The 24566-nt window shown below is 37.8% G+C and overlaps 4 protein-coding genes across 9 annotated transcripts; 1 reads left to right on the top strand and 3 right to left on the bottom strand.

Moving 5' to 3' along the window:
* Positions 1 to 460: 460 nt before the first annotated feature.
* LOC135627836 (uncharacterized) lies at positions 461 to 2903 on the bottom strand. Of its 3 annotated transcripts, none has more exons than XM_065134209.1 (2): positions 2719 to 2903; positions 461 to 1186 (listed from the first exon to the last, which is right to left on the bottom strand). In XM_065134209.1, the coding sequence occupies exon 2, from the start codon at positions 1162 to 1164 to the stop codon at positions 649 to 651; it is 516 nt and encodes a 171-aa protein (XP_064990281.1). In that variant the 5' UTR covers positions 1165 to 1186; positions 2719 to 2903; the 3' UTR covers positions 461 to 648. The 3 variants fall into 3 exon arrangements, with proteins under 3 accessions (XP_064990281.1, XP_064990276.1, XP_064990269.1); XM_065134204.1 differs by having other exon boundaries at positions 2698 to 2902; XM_065134197.1 differs by having other exon boundaries at positions 2753 to 2900.
* A 1321-nt stretch (positions 2904 to 4224) lies between these two features.
* On the bottom strand, positions 4225 to 10663 carry LOC135627827 (uncharacterized). Of its 3 annotated transcripts, none has more exons than XM_065134174.1 (7): positions 10246 to 10663; positions 10054 to 10127; positions 9828 to 9969; positions 6688 to 6786; positions 6485 to 6607; positions 6026 to 6285; positions 4225 to 4518 (listed from the first exon to the last, which is right to left on the bottom strand). In XM_065134174.1, exons 1-7 carry the CDS (start codon positions 10442 to 10444, stop codon positions 4408 to 4410), a joined length of 1008 nt encoding a protein of 335 aa, XP_064990246.1. In that variant the 5' UTR covers positions 10445 to 10663; the 3' UTR covers positions 4225 to 4407. The 3 variants fall into 3 exon arrangements, with proteins under 3 accessions (XP_064990246.1, XP_064990253.1, XP_064990261.1); XM_065134181.1 differs by having other exon boundaries at positions 6688 to 6780; XM_065134189.1 differs by having other exon boundaries at positions 10054 to 10119; positions 10246 to 10424.
* Positions 10664 to 11254: 591 nt separating this feature from the next.
* On the top strand, positions 11255 to 18276 carry LOC103979297 (protein DCL, chloroplastic). Of its 2 annotated transcripts, none has more exons than XM_009395390.3 (3): positions 11255 to 11796; positions 13995 to 14109; positions 17969 to 18276. In XM_009395390.3, exons 1-3 carry the CDS (start codon positions 11417 to 11419, stop codon positions 18056 to 18058), a joined length of 585 nt encoding a protein of 194 aa, XP_009393665.2. In that variant the 5' UTR covers positions 11255 to 11416; the 3' UTR covers positions 18059 to 18276. The 2 variants fall into 2 exon arrangements, with proteins under 2 accessions (XP_009393665.2, XP_009393664.2); XM_009395389.3 differs by having other exon boundaries at positions 11257 to 11796; positions 17965 to 18276.
* Positions 18277 to 19550: 1274 nt separating this feature from the next.
* On the bottom strand, positions 19551 to 21872 carry LOC135637622 (transmembrane emp24 domain-containing protein p24delta3-like). The gene is made up of 4 exons (XM_065150280.1): positions 21537 to 21872; positions 20072 to 20281; positions 19884 to 19960; positions 19551 to 19778 (listed from the first exon to the last, which is right to left on the bottom strand). The coding sequence occupies exons 1-4, from the start codon at positions 21753 to 21755 to the stop codon at positions 19634 to 19636; spliced, it is 651 nt and encodes a 216-aa protein (XP_065006352.1). The 5' UTR covers positions 21756 to 21872; the 3' UTR covers positions 19551 to 19633.
* Between the last annotated feature and the right edge of the window lie 2694 nt (positions 21873 to 24566).

Raw genomic sequence — 24566 nt, 5'->3', positions numbered from 1 at the left:
GAGTCGGTGTCTACTTTACCTGAGTGTTGGTTGGTCGGAAAGGAAGAGCAATCAGGAATAAAGGATGTGACGCAGCCCAGATGCGATCTAATCGACTAGATTTCGGTCGAATCGAGTCACTCAACCTTATCCCGATCCCACAACCGCGATGAACTTTTGCTACAGTTGATTTAGGGAGAGCTGCATGAGAGTGTGCTCATTGTTCAGCCCCATGCATTTTGGTTTGAGAACAAGTGGTTCAGCTTCCGCAGGCATACGCGGTCTGCTGTGCAAGCATCTCTTCTCTCTTGCATGGGACCAGACTTTGTTTGCATGCATGCAAAAAAATGATGAGAACCCTAATCAGAATTGCCACCAGAATCTAGATTTGACACTTCAGTGTAGAATGATCAGAAAGAAAAATATTGAATCAAGTGGATGGGATACAGCTTAATCTTTAATGACATCTACACACAACTGATTGATTAAATATCATTTAATATAAAAGACTAAAAATCTCAGTTTTGGATACAAAAGCTCATCTTATCTCTCAAGATTATGAAACATGTAAATTGTGGGAAAGAAAAATGAGAGAGAAACACATAGGAAAAGTGGAAGAGCAGAGGAAGAGATGTTCTTTCTTTGCAAGGCAATAGAAGCTAACAGCATTCAAGGACTGTGATCTATACTTAGACGAATCTTCAGTGAACAAGAGCCACAAGGAATGAGAACTGAAGCTGGCTTTGAATCAACAGATAAATGCACACTCTCCATATCCAATAAAATGCCCATCTCTCTGAGCTCCAATGAGGTGATTGAGAAATAGTCACCACATCTACATTCGTAGAAGAGCTCCTGCAGATCACCGACGGTCTTAACAGACATATCCCCCAATTCAACTTCATTGGCCGGAATCTCCAGTTCCAGCCTCGAAGCTTGCAACTCCTTGTTATAGTTTGCCCTAGACTTGGAATCCGAAAGGACTTCCCATGCCTTCTGCACCTCTAGGAAATCTAGCTCATGATGATCCCTAGATGCATCATATTTCTTGTGCAGCTTATCAGGATGAGAATTTAGAAGGGCGGATTTGTAACTTACTTTGATCTCATCATAACTCGCATCTTCTTTGACTGACAAGACCTCATAATATGTCTTTTGGAAGAAGATTTTGCCGGTAAGAGACATGGCTAAAGCTTATTCTACAAACCTAACAGTGCATACAGAAAAAGGATTTATCACAATGAATGACATGAAAACCTAAATACATGATATAAATCAGGATAATAAATGTGAATATAAATCAGCATAATCAATGTGATAGTAAAATAAATTATTTAACAAACTCCCATAGTAAACATCTAGTAAAAAAGTTATAAGTTGGTTTCATGGGGGTTAGCAGTGTTCTTCATCATGTTCACTATAGAATCTTTTGAAAATTCTTGGTTGTCAGGATTAAACAGAGGTCTCATCCAAAATAAAAGAAAACAGATGGTAGAAGGGAAGGAAACAAACAAATACGGAGAAAGAAAAAAATGACATCACCAAAATGGAATGTGGTATGCTTACAATCCAAATGGAAGTAGATTTCAACAATCCATAAACAAATATTATGAGTCAGTTTGTCAACTCCAACTGCTCATAAGTAGCTCATAATCATCTTGAAAATCTTAAAAATGCATAATATAACCTAAGTTCCAGCCATGTCAATCTTGCATACAATATATACATGTTTCATGTCTTCCAACAGAAACTAACCCCAAGTTTGAGCAATGACAATCTTGCTTATTTATATCAAAGTTTCATGCGGCTGAATTGAGGCAAACAAGTGTGATTAGTTTTCAGTCAAAACATTGGACATCTCAAAAAGATCAACAAGCCTAAAGACGAGTTTAAAACCAATCATCAAGCTCAAGTTCAAAAAAATCCTAGCTAGTAAACTAGTCTAAAGCAGACTTCATAATGCAGCACAACATACGAGAACCAAGTGGTGAAGAATGACCATGTTTGGCCAGCCCCACATTCCAAGAATCGTTTACTCATCTATAGGTCCTTAATTTGATCTAACTGGCTATGAAACTACCAAGTTAAAGACTTAACTAAGACAAAGATCTAAATGGCCGCTTCACGTCTGCATCATTTGCTTACACTGGAGCAGTTCATAGGCTAAAGTAGCTTATGTAGGACTGTTGCAACAACAAAGATATTCCACAAAATCAGAATGTAATAAACAAGGTCACAATAAAACAGCTCCATTTCTACGTTCAAACAAGCCTCAAGAAAAATTGGCTATTCTCATCCGAACCACCATATGTTCAAATATTCAAACATGTATGTTTCTAAGTATCAGTATCAATACACAAACATTTCTTTCAAGAGTGACCAAGATTACCGCCTAAGCGCCTGGGCTATCGCCTGGACTGCATTCATACAATTACTATGTCAGTTGTTTGGGGATCCCCAGCTTTACAGCGCAAGGGTTCAGAAACATGATTCATGATCAGCCACCCACTAAGAAAAGATCAAGAAAAAGTTTAGAAAGGCCAATTTTTGGGCAAATTAGCGCACAGAACTGCGGCTCGGTGCATGGACGTGTCGAATATTTAGAACCGTGAAAGGGCTTCTACTCGGCCGCTCCAAATCGCCGGCCAAAACCCATCTTTTTCAACTAATTCCGGCATCCAATATATCAAAGAAAGCCGAAAAAGATAAGATGTAAACCGTAGAATGCAAGACACCCACGGCGGGTTATTGCTCGCTCATGCCAACTACTCACCAACCCGTTCCGCCTCGCCTCCGCCTCCGCCGCCGCCACAGCACGAAAGCCGCCCGGGCGACGGTTGGTTGATTACCGGGAACGGAAAACACTAGGGCAACAACGGCATCAACGGGTGCGTTGGGGCGTACACTAACCGTTTGTTACATGGGTTAACGGGTCCAGACCCGTTAACCCATCATTTAATAAAACCTCAACAGTTGGCTCGCCACAAATCACATGTACGTCCTTACTATTCTGTGTTCTTCATATTTGCCCCTTCAAATTAAAATAAAATACGAATAAATATTACACTTAGGAAACCCAAAAACATGCATCTCTCCCTTCCCATAGATTATTAGATATTACAGCATAGATATTAAAAAACTTTAATCGACAATACTACCTGATAAGACATGTTTTGCCCCCAGGACACGTCACAGCTGATGCCACACGTCACGTCAGAACTCATACCCCCAAGACACTGTTCGACATGCTTGGTTCCAGTAATCTCGGGACGACAACGCCCCGCACGTCGAACCAGCATCCGTATTGATGTCGTACTGTGTCCATCACGTCAATCCGTGTACGACCGATCCTCTCACGATAGTATAAAGACCTTTATCCCGACCTCCAAAAAGAGGAAAAAAAAAGGAGAGACTACTGATTTGCTCGTCGGAAGGGCCAAAGTCGGGGATCACCCGACGAAGGCCATTTTTACAGGAAGGCAGCAACCTCATGAGTCACAGACTGACGCCCCCGTGGTGAGTCATCGACCAACCCACCCCCCGACTCGAGGATCTAGTCGGCTTCAACAACCAGCTCAACTGACAGGAGGCTCCCAACATCGATCCATGAACCAAGCCGTGCTGACTATCAACCACAACACATTCGTTCCCCAACACTACCCTTTAAAATCATTAAAGTACATTTGGACTCAAAGAATATAACCCTATTGGTCAGTAAAATTAATTTCTCATAGATTCACACAAAGTAGGCTGATGAGTGGATAGATGTGAAGGTTGATATATTAAAATATGAGATAAATGGATAGAATAGCATGACCTGTTGAGGATCCTACTGAATCAAGGAAGAGGACATAATGGACCCAACTTGGAACCCTGCACCAGCTTTTAGATGATTGCAGGTCTAGAATTGCCTCCATAACGATCAAATCCACAGCTTACTCCCAGATCAAAATGTGTTACCGTGAAACCAAACAAATCTGTATCAAGCAGGAAGATGGAATACTCAAGAGAGGTTTACAGCTCTCTCAATTGTTGGCCAATATTGTACCTCGATAAAGCTATGACATAAATATTCAATCACAAGTACCTTCTGGAACATTTAAATTAGCTATCATCTATGTTCTTCATTGATAACTCAGTAGTTTGCAACTCGAGAAGAATTTAGTTGAGCTAAAAATCAAGTTCTCTCAAAGCAATTAGATGCCTCTCTCAAATGTAGAAGCGACATAAAGAATACTATAGATAGATAGATAGATAGATTGGTAGATATATTATGTCATAGAAAAATGGTGGCAGCAGGATGAAATTGTCAGACGGTTTAGATGACATGGTGAATGCAGGCAGCCAATGTTGCTATCTTGCCATATAGATCTGAAACATTTCCTTTTCTGGGTATTAGTGCAGCATTAAGGAAGGAGATGGTGCTAGTTATGCACCCACAACACCTGACATCCATGGCACGACTATGGGTGCATTGGGGTGTTTCTTCCTGTAAGATTTGGAATACTTATCTTTGAAGTTCAACCGAGGTTTTTCGGCCTGCATTCAAAGAGACCAAATAAGCAACTTGAGATTAGGAAACAGGAAGATTTGCATGTCGGTAAAGACATAAATCTTAGCAAAAAAAGGAACCAGTAACATGTCAAATTGATTAAGCATTTAGAACCTTCCACCAATATATAGTTTCTTCCTAGCTGCACCTGTAACAAATAGGCAACAACACCTAACTACAAGATTACAGTTGTTTCCATTGAAATGGCAGCAGAGCGTCCATTAGTGAAAGAAAAAAATAGTAGGTTTTCCGAAATTAAACAAGGGACATTTGATATAAGTACAAATTATTTGGCAAAGACAAGGAAAAGTCAGAGCGAAAATTTCAATCAAATTTAGCTAGCGTGGTTATACAGACACCAAAAACCACGGAAAATAATAGAAAACAAAAATGGCAGTAATATCTACAGGCTCTGCATAACAAGGGTTTTTACAACATAACGAGTGAGAATAGTCATTTTGAATATACTGATCAAACATTCTTAAATATTAGGTCTATTCCATTTATGAATAGAAAAAACCTGTAATATCCTCAACTAGTCCAACATAGGATGTGAGCAGCAATTGGACAACATAGATGTATGCATTCCCAAAGAACAACTTATGAGTAGCACTCGGAAACAAAATTTACTTGGTTCAGGCTTTAATCTCAATAAATATGATATTAAAGGTATTAACCATCTATATGGTGTCGACCACAATGGAATTACTGCCTGACCTCACAAATTGAAAGGGAACTATTGGGCAACGCAACTGCTGTGGGTTTGAAGGAGAGGAATGTGTTAAAAGCCAGTTACTTGTGCATGAGATATGGGATGCCATGTGGATGGTGTATAAACCATTAACCACCAGCAAAGGGAAATAATTTTGGAGACACCATATAGTTTTGAGCATAAACCTGTACAAATATCAGATCAACTCTATGGCCCTAGATAGGATGATATGCGTCAACAAAGGGTTCACCTTGTATATAGCAAGATGGGAAATTCCTTGAGATCACAAGAAAAATTAGTCAGTTTTGATTAGGATGTAAAACTTTGGAGTGGAGGAAATTGACATCCTAATAGTCACATTGGAACAAGTTTTGAATGGTTTGGTACAACAGACCCAACTGACTGATTAACCAATAAATTGGATATAAAAGTTTTGAATCATATGGCTAAGGACCATTTTATAAAAGTTATTAGGATAGTAGGAACTAAGATTGCAATGTAAATTCTGCTTTGCTCATCCTCATTAAGCAATTGACATATGCCATTTTATAAAGTAAGCCATAAAAATTTCAGTCACCAGTTTATCGTGTCAAATTTTGACAGGATTCTTGTGTTGGTTTTCTCTCATATTTCCTATTTTGTGATTCTGATTCCTTGTCCTAACAAGAAATGCGAAAAGGTGACACGAATCTGCATTTCACTAGAGGAAGAATCTTAAATTCAGCAGCAAATTAATATGGCTAATATAAAAGGTAATCATGCTAAAATAAATAAAACAGAACCTGCTTCAGCCAGCACTCCTGATGTTTGTGTTCATATATATCTGGTGAATAGCACCCAAACTCTGACGGGCAGTAAACCCATATATTGCACTTCTTTTCCCCTGGCTTTGGATGTTTGGCCTGATCTAAGCAAGCCTGACAACAATCAGCAGCGCTGTCTTTATGGTGGGTAAGCCCCCATCTAACAGCAGCTCCATCATAATCAGTATGAAGCTCAGCATGGCATTCAGGAGGCAGTGGTCGACCAGGAATTATCTCCTCTGCAGAAGGGTGCATTAAGAGGCTTTTAAAAATAAAACAAGGCAGCGGTAAATTGAAAGCAGCAGAAAACAAATATGAGCTCATCAAATTTGTAATATTTATTTACAGAGCAAAAGTAGATGCCTGACAGAGTTGAATCATTGAAGATAATATGGAAAGATAATAAGACTATAGACTCCAGCTGGCCAATATAGTTACCAAGATCCTGCTCATCTTTAGGTTTATCATTGTGTTCAGTGTGAATAACATCAGCTGGAATCCAGAGCCCAATTCCTTCCAAGAGCATAAGCCAATTAGACTCCAACACTCTTTTCAACATCTCTGCAAAACCATGGTCACATTTTGAAAAAAATATAGAACAGTATATTAAAATTCATAATTATCCAACAGAGGCAACATACTTGCTTCCTGGTAAGAGATGCTTGAATCTATATTTGATTTTGAAGTTGTCACCCTTCTAACTTCTTCTAGTTTCTCAATTCGCCATAAGTCCACTGTTTCTGCTCAGAATAGGTGACATATTAAATTACAAATGCATCACAGTTGCAACAAGTAGACAAGCAGATGTAGCACATCAAAATTTCATATTCCCATGTTGTTCAGGCTACAGCAATGTCAACAGTTATCCATTCTTGTCTCGTATTCCTATTCTAATACAACTCTAGAAGAAATGTAATCCATATGCAATATCTTTGCACGCAAAATCAGCCAGCCGGCTAACACATACAATTGACTCCATGATATAATTAAACGTCAAAATACTCAAACATACAACTGGTTAATTTGAAATCTTCTATTGATAGAAAGGATATGGTTTAAGTAATGTGGATACCAAGGAAAAACATTATGTGGATTAAGTTTTAAGTTCCTTGAGAAGCTTGATGTTATGTATTTATATTAGGTTGACAGTAATAACGTGCTTGTTATACTCGGCAAAAGCATAACACTCTAATCTAGCAAATATCTGCTAAGCAGTGGTAGAAGTTAGAATAAAATTGATAGCTAGAGGTGATTCAGATACCTAGTCATTTTCACAAGACCACTATCATCCATCATTGTGATAATAACTGTATCCAAACCTTGGTTTTTGTGAATGCAGTACAAGTAAGAAGTCAAGCAGGATTATCGAGGCTATATCGAGTTATGTAATAATCATAGGAAGAATGTGATGGAGGAACCAGATTGGTCAATACTTCCAAGGGTGAGTACAGAGTCTCAAGCTTCACTTATCTGGCATATCACTTGGAATAAGCAAGGAGATAGCTACATTTATATGCAGTACAGCTTGGTACATTTATATTCAATAAGGCCTCCCCAAACGGTCTAGTGGACTGATATTATAACCCAACAAGTAATATAAGGCTTACATGCTCTATCTTCCATTTAATTTTGATCCCAAAGGGAGGACTATAGATGGACTACCTACAAGCAATAAACTTCAAGATTTTGGGCATATCAAATAGGCTTAAAATTAGTATGGTGATTGTGATGACAAACTAATATATGGTCACAGATTGTCTTGAGCATATTCTGGAGTTGCTACATTACATTAATGTTGTTTAGACTTGGATGCTTAAGCTGCTAGAAGGTTACTCTTAAGAAATCAAGTGCATGGAGACCTAATTGGATTGATCATATAACTAAAGAGATTCTTAGACATATTGTTTATCTCAGGAAGGACTGGTTGCTTTGTGTGGAATTCAGTAATCATATAGCCCAGTTGGATTGGTGGAAAAGGAAAACCTTGTTCTAGGTCTAGAGGGCTCCTGTGATCATTCATTCCTTTGTGTATTCCTAGCTGTTTAGCAATCACACTCAGATTTCAAATGTCACACTTGATCAAATTATAAAATATATAGGATCTATCTTTGGGAAATAAATGGTGAACATGAAGGACCTCCATTTAATTGGATGGAGACAAGTTAAATTTTGCCATATGGTCAACATTTTTATCCACAATTATGATAATTGTAATCATAACCTATCAATTATGGTTGCACAAGCAACTGTGTCATTTATCAATAATTTCATATTCATTTACCAAATAAATTAGTTCTTTCCAGACTTTAAAAAAAAGTATAGATGATTGAATAGCAAAAAGTGAAAATAGTTTAAATTTATAGGAATCTGATATAAAATTCTGAAACCCTAATTGACATGTTGGTGAGTTATCTTGATATCCTAGTGAAGTAGTTGGACAAACAAATTTTTTTTGTACTTCTATTATTCTATCCTTCTCCTTTTTATCTCTCTTTACCATTCTCTTTTTCTAAATAAAAACACTTGACATACTTTATGCTGAAATGGCATCTGCATGGTGTGCATTGGTGTAATAAACTATGAGAGGCTGCCAGCCGTTAGCCGACACAGGTTGTGTTGAAGAGACTCTAAAACTTGTTTAGTTATTGGTACCATCTTTACTGCAGAAATATGTTCACTTGCAAGGTCATCAGAAAGATTCTTAGTAGGCTAGGCAGATGCATTACCCAGGGCAAGGATCCTTGGGTTGTTGATATGCTCTTAACTAAATATTATACTTGGGTTGGTACAAATGAATCAGTTAATTTGTTTGGTACATAGGGTTAGGATATTTTGATCATCCTAACTCATCAGCTATGCATTTAATTATTTTGAGACCAAAGCGGTAAAGAACATGAAAGTTCAAAAATTCTGTTATTGTACAGTGTTCTCATTATTTGAGATTTTATGGAATAAATCTTCTGGACTCCAATATGGACTCTATATTTAGGTTGTGTTCTATGAAAATGAATAAAAGTTATGTGATTGCATTCCCATGGTTTCTTGGGTAGTGTACCAAGAATTGACATAACATGAATAGATATGGAGAACTAAGACCACAGTTACAAGCGCCGCAGGACAGTCCCAGTAAATATGCCAAAAAGCAAAACTGAAGTTATAGCCTATTTGGATGCTGATTAAAACCTTTACATGGACAAAGTAATGCTTGGAAAACTATGAAATATGCCAAAAAGCAAAACTGAAGTTATAGCCTATTTGGATGCTGATTAAAACCTTTCCATGGACAAAGTAATGCTTGGAAAACAATGTGAAAAGCAGACTGCACAAAGCTTTATGTGTGTTCATGCAAAGAAGTATTCATATATGCTGGCTAAGGGAATTCAGATCAACATCTTGTTGTAGCTTAATAAGATGACTTATATTAACTAAAGTAGATGAGATAGTTTTTGGAGTCGTCAACACCTGCGAAAGCCAAATCTTTGATCCTACACACAGTGCAGATATAGAACAGATGAAAGGACTTCGTTGTTTTCGTAAAATCCAATGGAGTTTCACAGTGAGAATTTACAATGAAGGACCTAAACATATAAAGTTAGATCTTGATCAAAATCTAAGACTGAAGTGGAATACGATGCTTCAAAATGCAAACAATCAATTGCTCAAGGTTATGTTTTTTTTTGGTTCACTTGACCATTAAATTCTCTATTTTGATGAACAAATAACCAAATCAAGATGTTCACGAGAAAAAGATTTGACCCAATCAAATGAAAGGATCACCCACCTCGTTGTTTTGTCACATTGGTGTCGACATTGTCACCTTGCAGCCTCTGCAGAATCTCATTCGCCAGCTTCTGCTTCACATTTTGCGGCAAATTCAATCCCCTCTTCTGTTCTCTGGACAACTCCTTACTCAGTTTCCTCACCTATTCTCACCCACAAAACAGGCCAATCAAAGACCCAAACCCAAAAACTGAGACAAAGGCGATAAATTGCACCAACGCGCTTACCGCTCTAACGAGCTCCACAGACTCCGCTTCTCTTCGCACCCTAATCGATTCTTCTATCCTCTCAACCTGATCCACTAGAAAATTTCCATAAAGCAGCAGAAGTAGCGATTAGCCAAATGCAAAGAAGCCCCAAAACAAATCGGCCTCTCGAACTACCAAACGGTTTAAGCGAGAAAGGAGCCATCTTTGTACCGGAAAAAAAATTCCCGTTGAACCCATACGAGGGAAAGAGGAAGAACGAGGTGTCGAAAGATCGGAGCACGACGAGCGCCGCGACGAGGTTGACACAGCAAGCCACGACGGTGATCCGCTTAAAAGAGCAGCAGCCAGACTTGCCGCGGCCCCTCCCCCACCCTCGCCATCCTTCCACCTTCGCCTTCACCGCCCTCATGACATCGTATCTTCGCTGCCCTCCTCGGCAGGTTCCGAGCGTCGGTCGATCAGATCCTATTCCCGCCAATGGAGAGGGATCTGGGAACAATGGGAGGTGCGGAGTAAGGACGGCGGCGGTGACGGGACCGCAGTGGGCCTTATTGTCGTCGTCGGAAGAAGCTCGCGAGCAGTTCGCGCTTTGCTTTTAGACCGTCGAACGGAGGCCCGGCTTTGGACGTGCGACCGACGGAAAATAGAGTTCCTACGCAGCGGTGAGCGTGGTGGCCGAAATGTGCTCCGGGAAATATAAATCAGCTGCTTGGAGTCAGACACGATCTACCTCCATCCCATCCATAGGAGGTCCTTCCTGGCGGGTCCCAGGGTACCGTATTGAGAAACTGTGATTTGTGTTTCACTCGTGTGCAGGAAATCCTGGACCCGACCTGGCCCGATGAGGGGTTTCTTGACACCGCTTCCGATAATGAGGCGGGTAGGATGAGCTGCCCGAGACATGAATCCGTCTCCTTTATTTTGGGACAAAGAATTATACAAAATTACTTATTCATCTAAATTTCAGTTTCATATATATATATATATATAGTCATTATGGTTTATTTATCATGGTATCAGGCTATCGGCCTTGTTAGAGCCATTGTAGATGGGCCCACCAAAAGTTATGTCTTGGATTTGATATTGGACTTGGGGTTGACTTAAACTTCTGTCTCTTGGAATTTGTAGATGGCCCCACCAGTTCAAGCTTTCGCTGCCAATCAATAGCCGCGGCGTGTCTCCAAATGCTGGCACTCGTCCTCCCTTCCCTGTAGAAGATCCCCAGCATATCCATCCCTCCCCGTCCTCTCCCTCCGTCTCTCTGCTTGAGAAGGTAAGGCCGTAACAAAGGACGGACAGAGAAGAAAGAGTGATATCGCCGCATCGATTTATGCGGCAATAACTTACAAGAGGAAGAGGATAAGCGACTCCCCCCATCGCCATGACCTCTATCTCGGCTTCCTCTCCGCCTCCCCCTCATCTCCTCCGCCGTAGCAGTGCCTGTGCCCGCCCCTCCTCCTCGTTCCGGCTTATCCCCTTCCCGCCCCTCCCCGCCCCACTCCCCCTCGCTTGCGTCGCCAGCTCCGAGGGAGGGAAGGTCAAGAGCCATGCCGCCGACAAAGATCCGACCCTACTCAGACGACCCTTGACCTCCTCCCCCTCGCCGGAAAATGGCCGGGACTCCACCTTTGACTCGCCCGCGGAGGCCCGGGGAAGAAACGGGCGGCGAAAGGACGAGGAGTGGGTGGACTGGGAGGATTTGATCTTGCAGGACACCGTGCCCCTGGTCGGATTTGTCAGGATGATCCTCCACTCTGGAAAGTAGGTGAATGGATATTCCGACTTAGATTATTTAGACTGGATTTCAGAAGCCTATCACCTGGTTGAATTAATGTTGACCTTCATTTTACTTAACCAATTCCGTGTTCGCACTAGGATTAGGATTTAGTGAATCAGCAGAATGGATGCGTTTCACGCTTCATTCTTCTGCTAAAATGGTTCTCAAACAGATGCAGCAGAAAATTAGGCTTTTGTGTATCGAGGAATGGAACTAATGAGATGTATATATCCACTGGGATATGTTCTATTTATCTATTCTGACACCGCTCTGTTCTCAACTTCTCAGTTGGTAGACCCGAAAATGTTCTAATCTAGGATTGTGGCATCACACCAAATTTGTGTTTTATTTTACTTGTTTATAGTATGACCAAGCAAAGAATGGTTTTAGGATGATTAGGCCCTGTCGTCGAGTCATGGATCAAATTCTCTTTTGCAAGATGCATATTGAAATTTGAGAAGAAAAAGGATCAATTTGTCAACACCTGAAAATTAAGAAAGGAGATGTGGATGCTAAATCTAGTGAGGTAGACATCAAAGTGGAAACAGATTATGGCACTATGAAAAAATATGAATTCATTAGTTTTGATTAAAAACCTACTTATAGGAATTGGCTATACATTATGAATTTCATAACAAACTTATTTTAGACCTACATACCAGGAACTGGCTGCAACCTGAGTTCGATAACCTCCATGACAGTTTAGAATTGTTAATAATTTACTTGGAGAAATTAGTACACAATTAACCATGAGATTGTATGTCAAGCTATAAACATTAATTTTGACCAAAATTGGTGCCTATTATATGGATACTATGCTGATTCTGTGGATCTGGTAATTTCAGTTCTACCTAACCCACACAAAGCCTGCAAGTTGTGTATTGAGGTTACAATTTTGACATGAGATGGTCATATTATAGGGACAACTTTGAGTTGACATGTTTTATCAAATTGGTCTTTTTTGGATAGTTGAAAATTTTTGGTCAAGCAAATTTATTAAGGAATATGTTTCAACACAAATTAGTACCTAATTTTGTAGTTAAAATTTGTCTTTACCTACCAAATTCAACCATTTCTGTGCCACTAGAATTTCATCAAAGAATTCAAGTCATAGCCATAGATACTTGATCATCTACCAGGTAAGATTGGATCCAAATTGTGTTCTCTTTTTTATTGTGGAAAACAATTTTATCTGTAGCGGTTTTGACCCTTTATTACCCTTATAAAGATGGCCTTATTTTTGAACCCTGGCCTCGTAGTTACAAAAATTAAAATGTAAAGGTGCATTTCCAAGCCAACCTGCTTCTCACTCTCTCTCATGCTACTGAAAAGAGAAAATATCCAACCAAAAATAATCTCAATAAATTGCACCATTGATGCACATTGAATTCCAATTTTTGCTAGGGTTGTTTTGTTTAGAAATAAATATCAATAGTTTGTCATCCCATATTTCTCCCTCTCTTATCTCTTCGGGTTTTGCTTGCTTATCTTAATTGTGTCCCCTGAATCTTGTGAGTTTTTTCATTGGCTTTTATGCTAAAAATCTATGTATATTTTCTTCTTAAAAATACCTTCTGATAATTGAATCAAGGCCTCATGCATGGATGAACAGTTCTGCCACTAGAAATTAGGATTAGAGACTATGGGAATTCATCTTTTATTCATGAGTGTGAAGGAAAAGTCGGTTTCTGGCAATGGAACTAAAATATATTATAGTGTAAATAGACATTAAGTGGTGTTATCCCATGCTTAAAAGAGGGATTATAACAGAAGCATTTGATATTATAGTGCTCCCAAAGATGTCATCCCGAGTTTTGACACTAGTTAACTGATCAGTCTCCACAAATGATAGATCATTAAGATCATCTCTGTGCATCCATTAAATTACTGTATATTTATATCTAGAAGCTGCAAAATTAACGAACTTGGACCTCAGAAAGCATTTCTTTACCTAACTAGCAGAGGAATACTGTATTCTCAGAGATAATAATTTGATGAACTACAAAATTGTAGTATTAATTGAACATTTAGTACAAAAAATATTTAATGTCACATGAAATTTTGTGATCTTAAATGTCCATATTATAATATGAATTATTATAGTGCAATCAAGAGATGGTATTACAGTTGCAGACAAAACTTGTTTAGTTTGAAGTTCTTGATTTACAAATTTTCTTTGCAGATATGAGAGTGGTGACAGACTCAGTCCAGAACATGAGAAGGCGATTCTAGAAAGGTTGCTTCCGTACCATCCAGAGTTTGAAAAGAAGATAGGATGCGGAATTGATTATATCACGGTACGTACCAATGGTTGTCATCTTTCAGTTAAGTCTCATTTATGTATTGTGATATTAATTTTGGTTAGTACATAATTTGTATAAAGGTTGATGCATTTGCTATATTGTCTTCATAATTGTTTCTCCGTTAATGATATGAGGACCTATATTTCATCAAGATATTTGATGCTTTATATTATCTACTTCAAGGATTTCCTTACCACATACTGCTGCTGAGCTGACAGGACAAACTGGTACTGCTGCCTGTCGGTATGCTCTGGAACGTCCTTGTTCTGACACAACCATGATAGGAGGAGGGGAGAAAAAGAAAAAGAGAGGAGGGAGGGAAAACCATAGGAAAGAAAGAAAAGAAACACATGTTCATCAACACATACAATATACCCATCTGTTTACATCTGATGGTATTCCTTGTCATTGGCAGTGGAGCCTTGGTCACTGGTAATGGAAGCACTCAATAACCAGTTGGGTTTCTGTTCATCTGCCTTCACTTGAGCCAAAGCTTAAATCTAGCATTGGAACAATAGGGCCCAACCAGCGTTCCTTTGTCAATCTTGATTGGTACACGATGAACCGGAAACTTACTTTCTCCTGTAAGGTAAACCAGTCTTTAATCCATGACTAGTACATACTAGGTGGTATATATAAAATGTAGTAAAACAGGACTCGAATGGCACTTGTACTTTTTGAACTTAAAATGGAACCCTTAACTGCTGATGCATTATGTGTGTAATACTGTTTATCCCACAATGTTCTAGGAAATTAAATACTTTATGTATTTCATTGATGGGCTATCTTCAGTTTTATCTTGCATGGATCTTAATTATTATTTTTACAATGATGTGCCATAGCACAGAGTGTATCCATTTGATAAATGAAAAACACATTCTCTTGAACCTAGGTTGGTGAGAACCAGTCAGCATTTGTTTAAAGTTCCTATGTTATTACAGACATGGTTTGACCAAAGCTGAAACAATTAATTTCTAATTTTATCTTTGTTCAAGCCTTAGCAATACCAGTTCAAACTGCTTTGCCAAAATTTATACCAAAAGTCATGCTATAGAAAAGGGATAAATAAGAAAGAAATCAATAAAATTTAACTGGTGAGCAATTTGAAGTATTTAGTGTTTCTGGAGATTCCTTTATGCATGCTTGAGAGTTGCTACTGAAACAATCAATTTGCGATAATTGTTTGAAATGTTTAAAGATAAAAAATTTCATGTTATACATCAACATTACTTGTATAATCCTTCTCAAGACTTTTTAGAGAAATTCTTGTGAAAATTCAAAGAACCAAAGAAATGACAAACTTATAGGATAGAGCATGCCAAGCATATAACGGCTCCAAGTTTAGGCAGAACTTTAGAAATTATCCTCTTTTTTTTAATTTGACATATAAAATAATGTGGAGTCTATGCTGAAATTGGGAAATTATCCAATTTCAACTCATTCCCCATTAAAAACTTAAAGCCTCTCTTTACTGTTTCAATAACTGGGTTTGCCCTGAGATGTTTGAAATAATATATGGAGAAAAGAGTTGCTGGAATGTAGAATTTGTAATTGGTTTTCCTGTTACGAACTAACTCTTTTTTTTTTGTATCTATGATACAAGCTGTAATGTTCCAACTATTTGTGATCATCTACATGGAACTTTTTCCTGCCATTGAGCTTGTCTTCCTTGTATCTAATTATTGGATAATGTGGGAAAGGAAACCTTTGATGATTTGTTTAGAAAAAGAACATGTATATGAAGATATATTTAAATCCCATATTTATAGATCTAAAAATTAGCCCAAAAAGTAGCAACTACAAAGAGAATAAATCCACATACCTGATATATATATAATAGAATTAAAAGGCAATTCTCCTCCCTTTTCCCACATAAGAGAGTTAGAAACTAAACTTCACAACTGAACACCTACCATCTTTCATGCAAAAATCCAAAGATACAAAAACAAAACCCTAAATCATCTCATCATAGCCCTAGAAATACCTTCACTGTGGCCACCGACAGCACAACCGCCGCCACCATTTGAATTTGAATGATTTAGCAAGATAATTTCATTCTATCTTTTTGCAAAATTTCACACAGAAATAGTTATAATTGAGATCCAGACGTTGATATGTAGTTCATGATGCACTGAAAGCTTCAACTTGTGCTAACAATGATATACTTTCTTTCATTGCTGCTCTACTTCTTAAATGCCATTATAGAGTGAAATGAGAATATATAAAATTGTTGAAAGTTCAGCCATGTTGTATGGATTGAAAAATTGGATAGTTAAGATGCTACATATTTAAAAAAAATTAGTGTCGTTAAGATGAGGATGATGAGATGGATCTGTGAGGTTCCTGTAAAGTCAAAATTAGCACGTTTACATTTATGAACAATTAGGGGAATCGAAGTTGAGCATGAATTTAGGTGAAATTACTCGGATGCAATGGATAATGAGCATGAAGTTGTGGTAAAGGAAGAAATAAGAAAACTTTATCTTAAATGTCTTTTATTTATTGTCATGTAAAATTGCCTGTGATATACTAATTGTTACTTCTAAACTGCATCTTGTTACCATGCAGTGACATTGTGGTGAAACATCAGGATGTAAGTTTCGAAACTTGTTAAGATATGTTCATAGAGAATCATTTTTTCACACACGTCAAGTCATGAATCTCAATATATTTTATGAATATATGGAGACCCACAAGTGATGCTTTTACTAAGTGTGTTCAAGCATTACATCTTAATCCTATATAAACTAAAAAAGACAGATAGGTTCTGCATAGAGTTCATGAGATCAATCTAAATTGTACATCATCAATATAATGTTCGAAAAGCATAGAATGACTAGCTCTCACATAACCATCAATAATGCATATAGAGCTTCAAGTGCACCAAAATATCTAAATTTTGGTCCTTTTACTATTTCTAAGATAATATAAGTAAGGTCTCAAATCTGAACCGTACTGATCGGTGCAGAAGCGGTTCACCTAGTACCAGTTTGGAAACATATAGCTAGATTTTGGTATAATACCACGCATTTCCATTTTTTATTATTTTATTTAATGATATTGAAAAGTTTAAGTCAGTATATTGCCCAATATACTGTTATTGTACTGGTCCAGCATGTCACTGATATCAGTATTGGACCTAGATATAAATCCATGAACCTAATAATCATAATTATTGTCCACACATTCTTATCTTGGCACCATAGTGTAGCTTAAAGTTGAAAACACTGAGACATTTGACAACAATTTCTGATTAGCTGCCTTGGAATTTCAAAGTTGGGAAACACCATGAAATATTCAACAATGTTTTACAGTTAGCTTTCCTTGTAAGCAAGCACCAAATTCTATGCTGGGAAAATATAGAGAAGAGTTGGTGGCAGGTGGGAGGATTCACATTTTAGATTGTTAAGCTTTTGCATCATAGGAGAAAAATACAAATACATTTTAGATTGCATGAGAGTAGATCTAGAATAAGAAACTTGGCAAGCTTTGGTGTCCAGTAATTTTAGAAGTGTTCAAATTACCTACAGAACCAATTGAATGGGACACTTATGCTCCTTTAAAATATAAGACATTCAACTGAACTTGATGATCTAAAAATGTTTGAAGATGTCAATGGCTTGTAAACTGCATGTTCTTGTTTTCTATTTGTGATGGGGTACATTATTTTCTGTGTCATTTAGATCTTAAGTACTTACTCATGTTGTGAGCTGAAAGCAGTTGAGAATCGCTGTACACTTTATAAACTGACTTTTTTTATCTTAAGTAGTAGTAATCACTAACCATACACCTGGATCTTGTGTTCTGAGATCAGTGTTTGTTGATTAAGCTCTTTATTTCTTTTGATAGATAGGGTTTCATCCAGATTTTGAAAACTCTCGCTGTTTGTTCATCGTACGGAAGGATGGGGAGTTGGAAGATTTCTCATATTGGAAGTGCATAAAAGGTTTTATAAGGAAGAATTATCCGCTGTACGCAGATACCTTCATCCTGAGGCATTTCCGAAAGCGTAAATATAATGAATAAAGTAAAGGAAGCTTTTCCTCTGCATGTCAATCTTAATACGCCTGATGTATTTCAAAGTTCTTTACTGTAGTGATTCGTGTATCTAATTGTCTTCACCGGCAAATATTTTAATTTTTTCTTTTATTCTGGTTGAAATATTGCCCATTTAGTAAGTAGTTAATTTGTGGCATGATAATCCTTAAACTAGCATCACAAGTCTGATTAATGGCATCTGCCAGCAGTGAAATGTTTTCTAGCTTGTACGTGTGTATACGCACGTGCGCATGTGCATAAGAGTGCATGTACGTGTGGTGGGCGTGTGTGCAGGTTTGTGCGTGTGGGTGATAGGGTTGCCATCGGTTGGGATGGCTCCAAAACTCTCCATCTTTGTATGCTATTATGACGATGGCCTCAAAACACGCACGCTCGTGCACGTGCGCGTGTATGTGTATGTGCATGTGTGCGGTCGCCCGTGCACGCGTGCGTACGTTCTACATAAGATAGGGATTAGAGAGAAATGGTTAACACGATTGGCTCCAAACTCTCCTTTCTTCCAATTCATGGCGACTGCAGCAAGGAAGCTCGACGACACATTAAGTATACAGTATATCATTAGAGTAGCAGAATCGAGTTGAATGGCTGGGAGGAGGTAAACAACTGTTGACTGAATCAGTGGTACGAGTCTATCGGTCATGAAATGCATATAAGACACAAAAGAAAAGAAAATATAACAGGCAAATTAAAGTATTCCACCCCAAAATTCCAGCAAACATCATTTGGCAGCATAATTCGTTTGCAAGATCTGAGTTACTGCAATTAAAAGGATGGAATATCACCCACCATAAATAGATCACTCGTTTGCCAAAACTAAGGAATTTGATGTGATCTAATGGAGAAGCATTAACAAGAAATTGGTACTGCCATAAGAATTTTCTTGCATGTGAATGATCTATTATTTTCATAGGTTGAAGAAAGGTTTGCAATATCACTCTCTACAATTTGATATGAATAATAATTTATCAATCCAGGTATATGGATGTTAAACCCGATACAAGACTTATACCGAGTAGTTTGTATTTATTTTTTATTAATTTTAGATTTTTAAAAATTAGTATACATGATATACTGATACGGACTGATACCGTGCCGGTCTGAGTCGAAACCATTATACTTTCGGTACGCGAATTTGCAAACCTAGTTTTGATGAACCAAAATCTGCTTCATCATATTATGAAGCAATATATAGGTACAATGTCTTGAGATTGCATAACACCTCAAGTTGCTGTGAGAAAAAGAAAGATTAAACAAATTGTAGAAATCTCAAGTTCAATTGAGCTCATGGATGCCATTTTTACCATTTAGGCACCATAATTTCATATTGTCGGAATTAACAAATCAATGATGTCAATATTCTGCGAAAAAAAAGTCCCTGAACCAAAATAGAGAACATCCCTTGAAGTACTTTCAATTTCTTAAAAAGAATTGCACAACAGAGTACATCATCAAAGATAACCTAGATGAGTTTCTTCTTCCGAAAATAACTCTTCAGGTGCCACGACTGCAAGATGGAGACTACAATGCAAACACCAAGGGACAGAATACTAAACAATGCAACCCTTGCATTGGTCCTCTCGCTCACTTCCCTCATCAGTGCTTCCCTGAAAGCAGAAGAACATAATTGAAAATTAATCTGTGGTCAGATTGAAGGTTATCACATGGTTGCATGGTGTCTTTTAACAACAAACCACCTCCTTTTGAACTACCTGGACTTGAGATAAAGCAGGTTCACATGAATTGCTTGCACTTCTGCTTCTAGTTTTGTCAGCTCCAGCTCTACGCCCTAAAGTTAGAGAACTCATATCGTAATTGTCACAAGTGGAATGCATCTAATATTGGAACTGGACATCCTACTTTAGGAAGGATGAGGCTGTTTTAAGTTGTCAATGCTCACCTCAATCTTATCCTTTTTGGCAACCGAATCCCAGTCCTTTGCTGCAATTCCTATCTTCCAGTCAAGGCTAACACTTAAACCTACATCACTGTTGCCACTATCTATCCAGAAACATGCCACGTAGCTGCCAGCCTCAGTAGTTGTGAACGCAAATTGACCTGCTGAAACATGCTCTTGGTTGTGAAGTGTGTTCCCATATGGAGATGTAACCTGCAAATACATAACATACAATCAATATAGCAATAATCAATCCTAGAAATTCCATATATGCCTCCCTTAATCTCAAACATCCTGTTTATGTAATTTAGGTACATCAATGGGGGTTGATGAGTTCAGACCTGCAAAAGAGGTGGGATCTAGTGATGTTATTGGTCCTAGTAAAAAGAATATTAAGACATCATTTTTCATGAGTTTGAATACCACTTAACTTCTTGTGACTGAAGATAGGAGCCTAATATTTTATTCATTTTTTTCATGTCACCTTCTTTACTATATCACGATAAAAGTGGGAGTCACAGCTAAACTCAGCCCCAACTCATGTCACCTTCCTCTGGTCAAATCAAGCTTTAACCACATTAAACTCTGAGGTGCAGGTGTCTCACTAGTCGCAGATAAGATGAAGATACATTTGATACTTGACAAGCCATTGGAATGCTCAGAAAATGACAAAATTAACTGATAGCCTGAGGTCACACAACAAGATTCCAGAAGGCTAAAATTTTCAGTTTGTTGTAGATTCTTTCATGGGATTGTATGGGGTTCATAGGGTATATCATGATCTATTAATGGCTCGATGTCATCGCTGGATACATTCTTTGGTGGCACAAGCTGATCAATGCTCTTGCTTGTTGAATTCCTCAGAAATTGTGGCATGGCGGTAGGATTGTGGTGATTTTGATCTTGCCTCCCCATCACTGAATGATTCTTTCTACACAGATATTGGCGATTTTCATGTATATTCAAGTTTAGGCGTGCTCATTGATAATTAAGCCCTAAACAGGGACACCTCTGCCATCCGTATGAAAGGAGGAATGCACTGGCAAACATGGGTTGAATGCTTCTCTTGCTCTTTTGATCTAATTCAAACCATCATTCAGCACTTTTACCATCTGCAACTGCTCGGAAAGGATTGCTGCTACAATAATCTTTCTCCTTATACCCAAGCATCAATACATAGCATAAGAACAACATTTCCTTCTACTGGAAACTTGCCAAACTTTACCCCCCTCAATCATAAGCAGATATGCAATTCCACCCATCCATTCCATAATTACCAATGGCTTGCAGCTTTAACAGATCAACAAAACAATAAACGAGGGCATAAAATCTTGACGCGAACATGAGATCGAAGGATTAAACTTCATCGATCGATCATGTTTCCGATCAAGAACCAAAAGTAAGGGCCGGTCACAGAGATTAAGAAAAGATCTAAAATTTAAGGGTCTGGGGGCGAGCGTAGGCGCACCTTTGCGGCGATGGTTTGGCGGGCGATGTCGTCGCCGTCGGAGGCGACGGCGTAGTTAGCGAGCACCACCACGTTGGGTTGTATCTCCTCCGACACGCACTTGGTGCCCGAGGCGGGCAGGTTCAGCCACACAGCGGCTGCTCCCGGCGCCAACAGCAGAGGCCACAGGAGAAGCGGCACCACGGCGAGCCGCAGGATCACCACCCCGCCCCCACTCATCTCGACGATTCCCCACTTCGGGACCTCTCTAAGTCTTCACAAGTCGCACCCTCGTCTTTCTCCTGCCTTCGAACCCAATAAATGGTCCATAGACAGACTGTTAATTGTTAATAGGTCTCTCTCTCTCTCTCTCTCTCTCTCTCTCTCTCTATATATATATATATATATATATATATATAGTGTATGTATGCTGATTGTATGATGCATGCACCAGATTACTAAATATATGACAATTCCATTTATATTCCTAATAAGATGGTAATTTTGATTAGTTGACTATTATGAAATTGATTTTTCACGACCAACATTAATATTCTTTTACAAAATAATGCACATGCATATTCTCTCTGTATAAAATTTTTTGAGATTTCTAACAAATAAAAACAACACGCTGGCGTGAATTATGATCATCAATTCAACACGATAGAATTAACTCAAGAAATTCGTTTGAAGTGAAGTGTGATCGAAAAGATTGATTTTCGAAAACCTAACAAGCGATGAAACTCATCTAATAATGATCCAAACTCAAAAGTCTTCCATATTCAAGAGAAATTTGATTATTCAATCTTTGATCGGATGATTCTTTCAAAAAAAAAATTATGAATATGTTCAAGAAGACCTTCAATACTTAAGTTAATAAATCAAACGAAAAAAATTTGAGACATTTGAATAAGTTTCGAGAGTTTAAAATTATAATGTACTCAAAAAAATCATTTTCATAGCATTCATGGTGATATAATCATCATGAATTAAAGAAGTTAAATAATGTATGAAAAAAATATTCTCGTTAGAAATTATGGTGATATAACACACATAATTGGCACATCATTATTTTTGAACTGGTTGGGTTACACATGTTGAGTCATAAACAACAATATATAATCTCATCTTAAGCACTTGAAGATTGTTGTATGCAGTAAAAATGATCAAAGATACATTCATATCTGATGGGTGTATCAAACATAGGGGATGCCTAATTTGGTTAAGACATTTTCTCTGGTTAAGATATACTGAACATTTGAAATACTAATGCATTGGACACATATATGGCATCATTTCTCGCTTAGCTAAGAAGAAATATCATATGTTTTAATTCTTATGTCCTTGGCAGATGCATCATATGTGGTGATATCTTTTCGATTAGGATGCATCAAATATACAGTGAATGTTTAGGTGCATAGATCATATGTGGCTTATTGTTTATGTCTTCGATGGACATTTCTCATGTAGGAGGAAGATATTTTATCCGAATAAGACATATTAAACATTTTGATATTTATGTTTTGAATGGATGCATCATGCATGCATAGGAGTAATCTTATACAATTAGAACACATAAAATATTTTGATATTTATATCTTCGATGGATACATCATATGTAGTATGTTATGTTTCAGACCCATCAAAATATTTATATACGAGATTAATTACCGCACTGCTAATCACTGTCCAAGAATCAAACCATTTGCTAAAGAAATTTGAGAGACTTCATATCTCAAGAATTTGGTGGAGCCCCCACCTCACTAACTTTGTAGATTAAGTCCATCTCTATCTAATGCTGAATGAATCAACCATGAGGTATTCTTTGGCATCACGTAACTCTCGAGTAATATATATGACACACCCCATCTTCTCCAAACAAGTCACATTGGATTGGCCATCCGGTGACATGAGACATGGCGAAAGATGACCAGACATGATGAACACATACCAAAGATATAGGGATCTTATCTATTCGAGTGAACTTTATAGATACATTTGACCTATCATATTTTAATGACATTGTGAATAATCAGTGACAGACAATACATACAAACAAACAAACACATTATTTCCTGTAAACAAAGAGTTCAAAGATACAATGTAAAGAAACTTTTCACAGCAGACACGATCACTAGTTTTATGTTGCAGAAGCAGAAGAAGAAGAAGAAGAAGATAAGATGGAAATGGGACGATGATATGCAAGCTTGGAAATTAGACCAGTAATTATCATTGCAAGACTAATCAACCTTCCTATAAGCACTACAAACCTCTGACCGAAGCATCCAAGTCAATCGAAGAGTTTAGGTGGGGAAGCACCACTTCAATATTTCATTGATATCATCATTATCTTTGGTCAATTGTCACTCGACACGTAAAGTGCAATATTTCTTCGATAATTTTTTTTATTTCATGTAGGATATGAAGTTCGAAATCTTTTTCACCTATCTCAGTGATTCAAATGTCACAATAATCGTACCGAGTATGTAACCTATCTTGAGGGAATTGTTTAAAGAGATGTCAAACCTACTCATAGTAACACTAACAATCACAGTATTTGTTCTCTCACTTTCGATATGAAATTATTTAAGACACCATGAATACTTGATGATATGATGCCCTATAAAAATATGAGAGTCTTAAGTACATAGGCATAAAAAAGTTATAATGGATAGCAGTATCTCAATGCAAGCATATTACTTGTCAATTGCACACACTTTAATACATAGCATAGCATAGCATGTAATCTCCTCATGTCCATTTGATGTCATATTAAACTAAGTTTAGTACATAGTGACCAATCTGAGTCAGAATTGCACCATGCACGATCGAGTTAATATTTCAAATAAAGCATGCAATTGCGGCACCTGTTTGTAGTGCCAAATTGATTTTGTACCTTTCTTCGAATAGATGCATGCTTATCATTTTCAAAAGCACTTCCATTGAAATCATCCAACTTCCATATCTGAGTTGATCTTATGGGTTTAATTGACCAAAAGTGAGCAGCCTTATCATAACCAGTCCCCATTAGGAGGACCTCGTAAACAATGG

Source organism: Musa acuminata, chromosome BXJ1-3 (genome assembly GCF_036884655.1).
Source record: "Musa acuminata AAA Group cultivar baxijiao chromosome BXJ1-3, Cavendish_Baxijiao_AAA, whole genome shotgun sequence".
NCBI lineage: Eukaryota > Viridiplantae > Streptophyta > Magnoliopsida > Zingiberales > Musaceae > Musa > Musa acuminata.
This window is presented reverse-complemented; position numbering and strand designations above follow the sequence as displayed.

What these genes read in the sequence shown, in the direction of transcription:
- LOC135627836 (XM_065134209.1), bottom strand. Translation starts at nt 1,164, where the DNA reads ATGTCTCTTACCGGCAAAATCTTCTTCCAAAAGACATATTATGAGGTC.
- LOC135627827 (XM_065134174.1), bottom strand. Translation starts at nt 10,444, where the DNA reads ATGAGGGCGGTGAAGGCGAAGGTGGAAGGATGGCGAGGGTGGGGGAGG. An exon ending in CAACGGGAATTTTTTTTCCG is followed by an intron (nt 10,128 to 10,245) that starts GTACAAAGATGG and finishes GAAATTTTCTAG; the next exon opens with TGGATCAGGTTGAGAGGATA. An exon ending in CTGTGGAGCTCGTTAGAGCG is followed by an intron (nt 9,970 to 10,053) that starts GTAAGCGCGTTG and finishes GGGTGAGAATAG; the next exon opens with GTGAGGAAACTGAGTAAGGA.
- LOC103979297 (XM_009395389.3), top strand. Translation starts at nt 11,417, where the DNA reads ATGACCTCTATCTCGGCTTCCTCTCCGCCTCCCCCTCATCTCCTCCGC. An exon ending in ATGATCCTCCACTCTGGAAA is followed by an intron (nt 11,797 to 13,994) that starts GTAGGTGAATGG and finishes TTTTCTTTGCAG; the next exon opens with ATATGAGAGTGGTGACAGAC. An exon ending in GCGGAATTGATTATATCACG is followed by an intron (nt 14,110 to 17,964) that starts GTACGTACCAAT and finishes TTCTTTTGATAG; the next exon opens with ATAGGGTTTCATCCAGATTT.
- LOC135637622 (XM_065150280.1), bottom strand. Translation starts at nt 21,755, where the DNA reads ATGAGTGGGGGCGGGGTGGTGATCCTGCGGCTCGCCGTGGTGCCGCTT. An exon ending in GCCAAACCATCGCCGCAAAG is followed by an intron (nt 20,282 to 21,536) that starts GTGCGCCTACGC and finishes ATGTATTTGCAG; the next exon opens with GTTACATCTCCATATGGGAA. An exon ending in CCAAAAAGGATAAGATTGAG is followed by an intron (nt 19,961 to 20,071) that starts GTGAGCATTGAC and finishes CTCTAACTTTAG; the next exon opens with GGCGTAGAGCTGGAGCTGAC.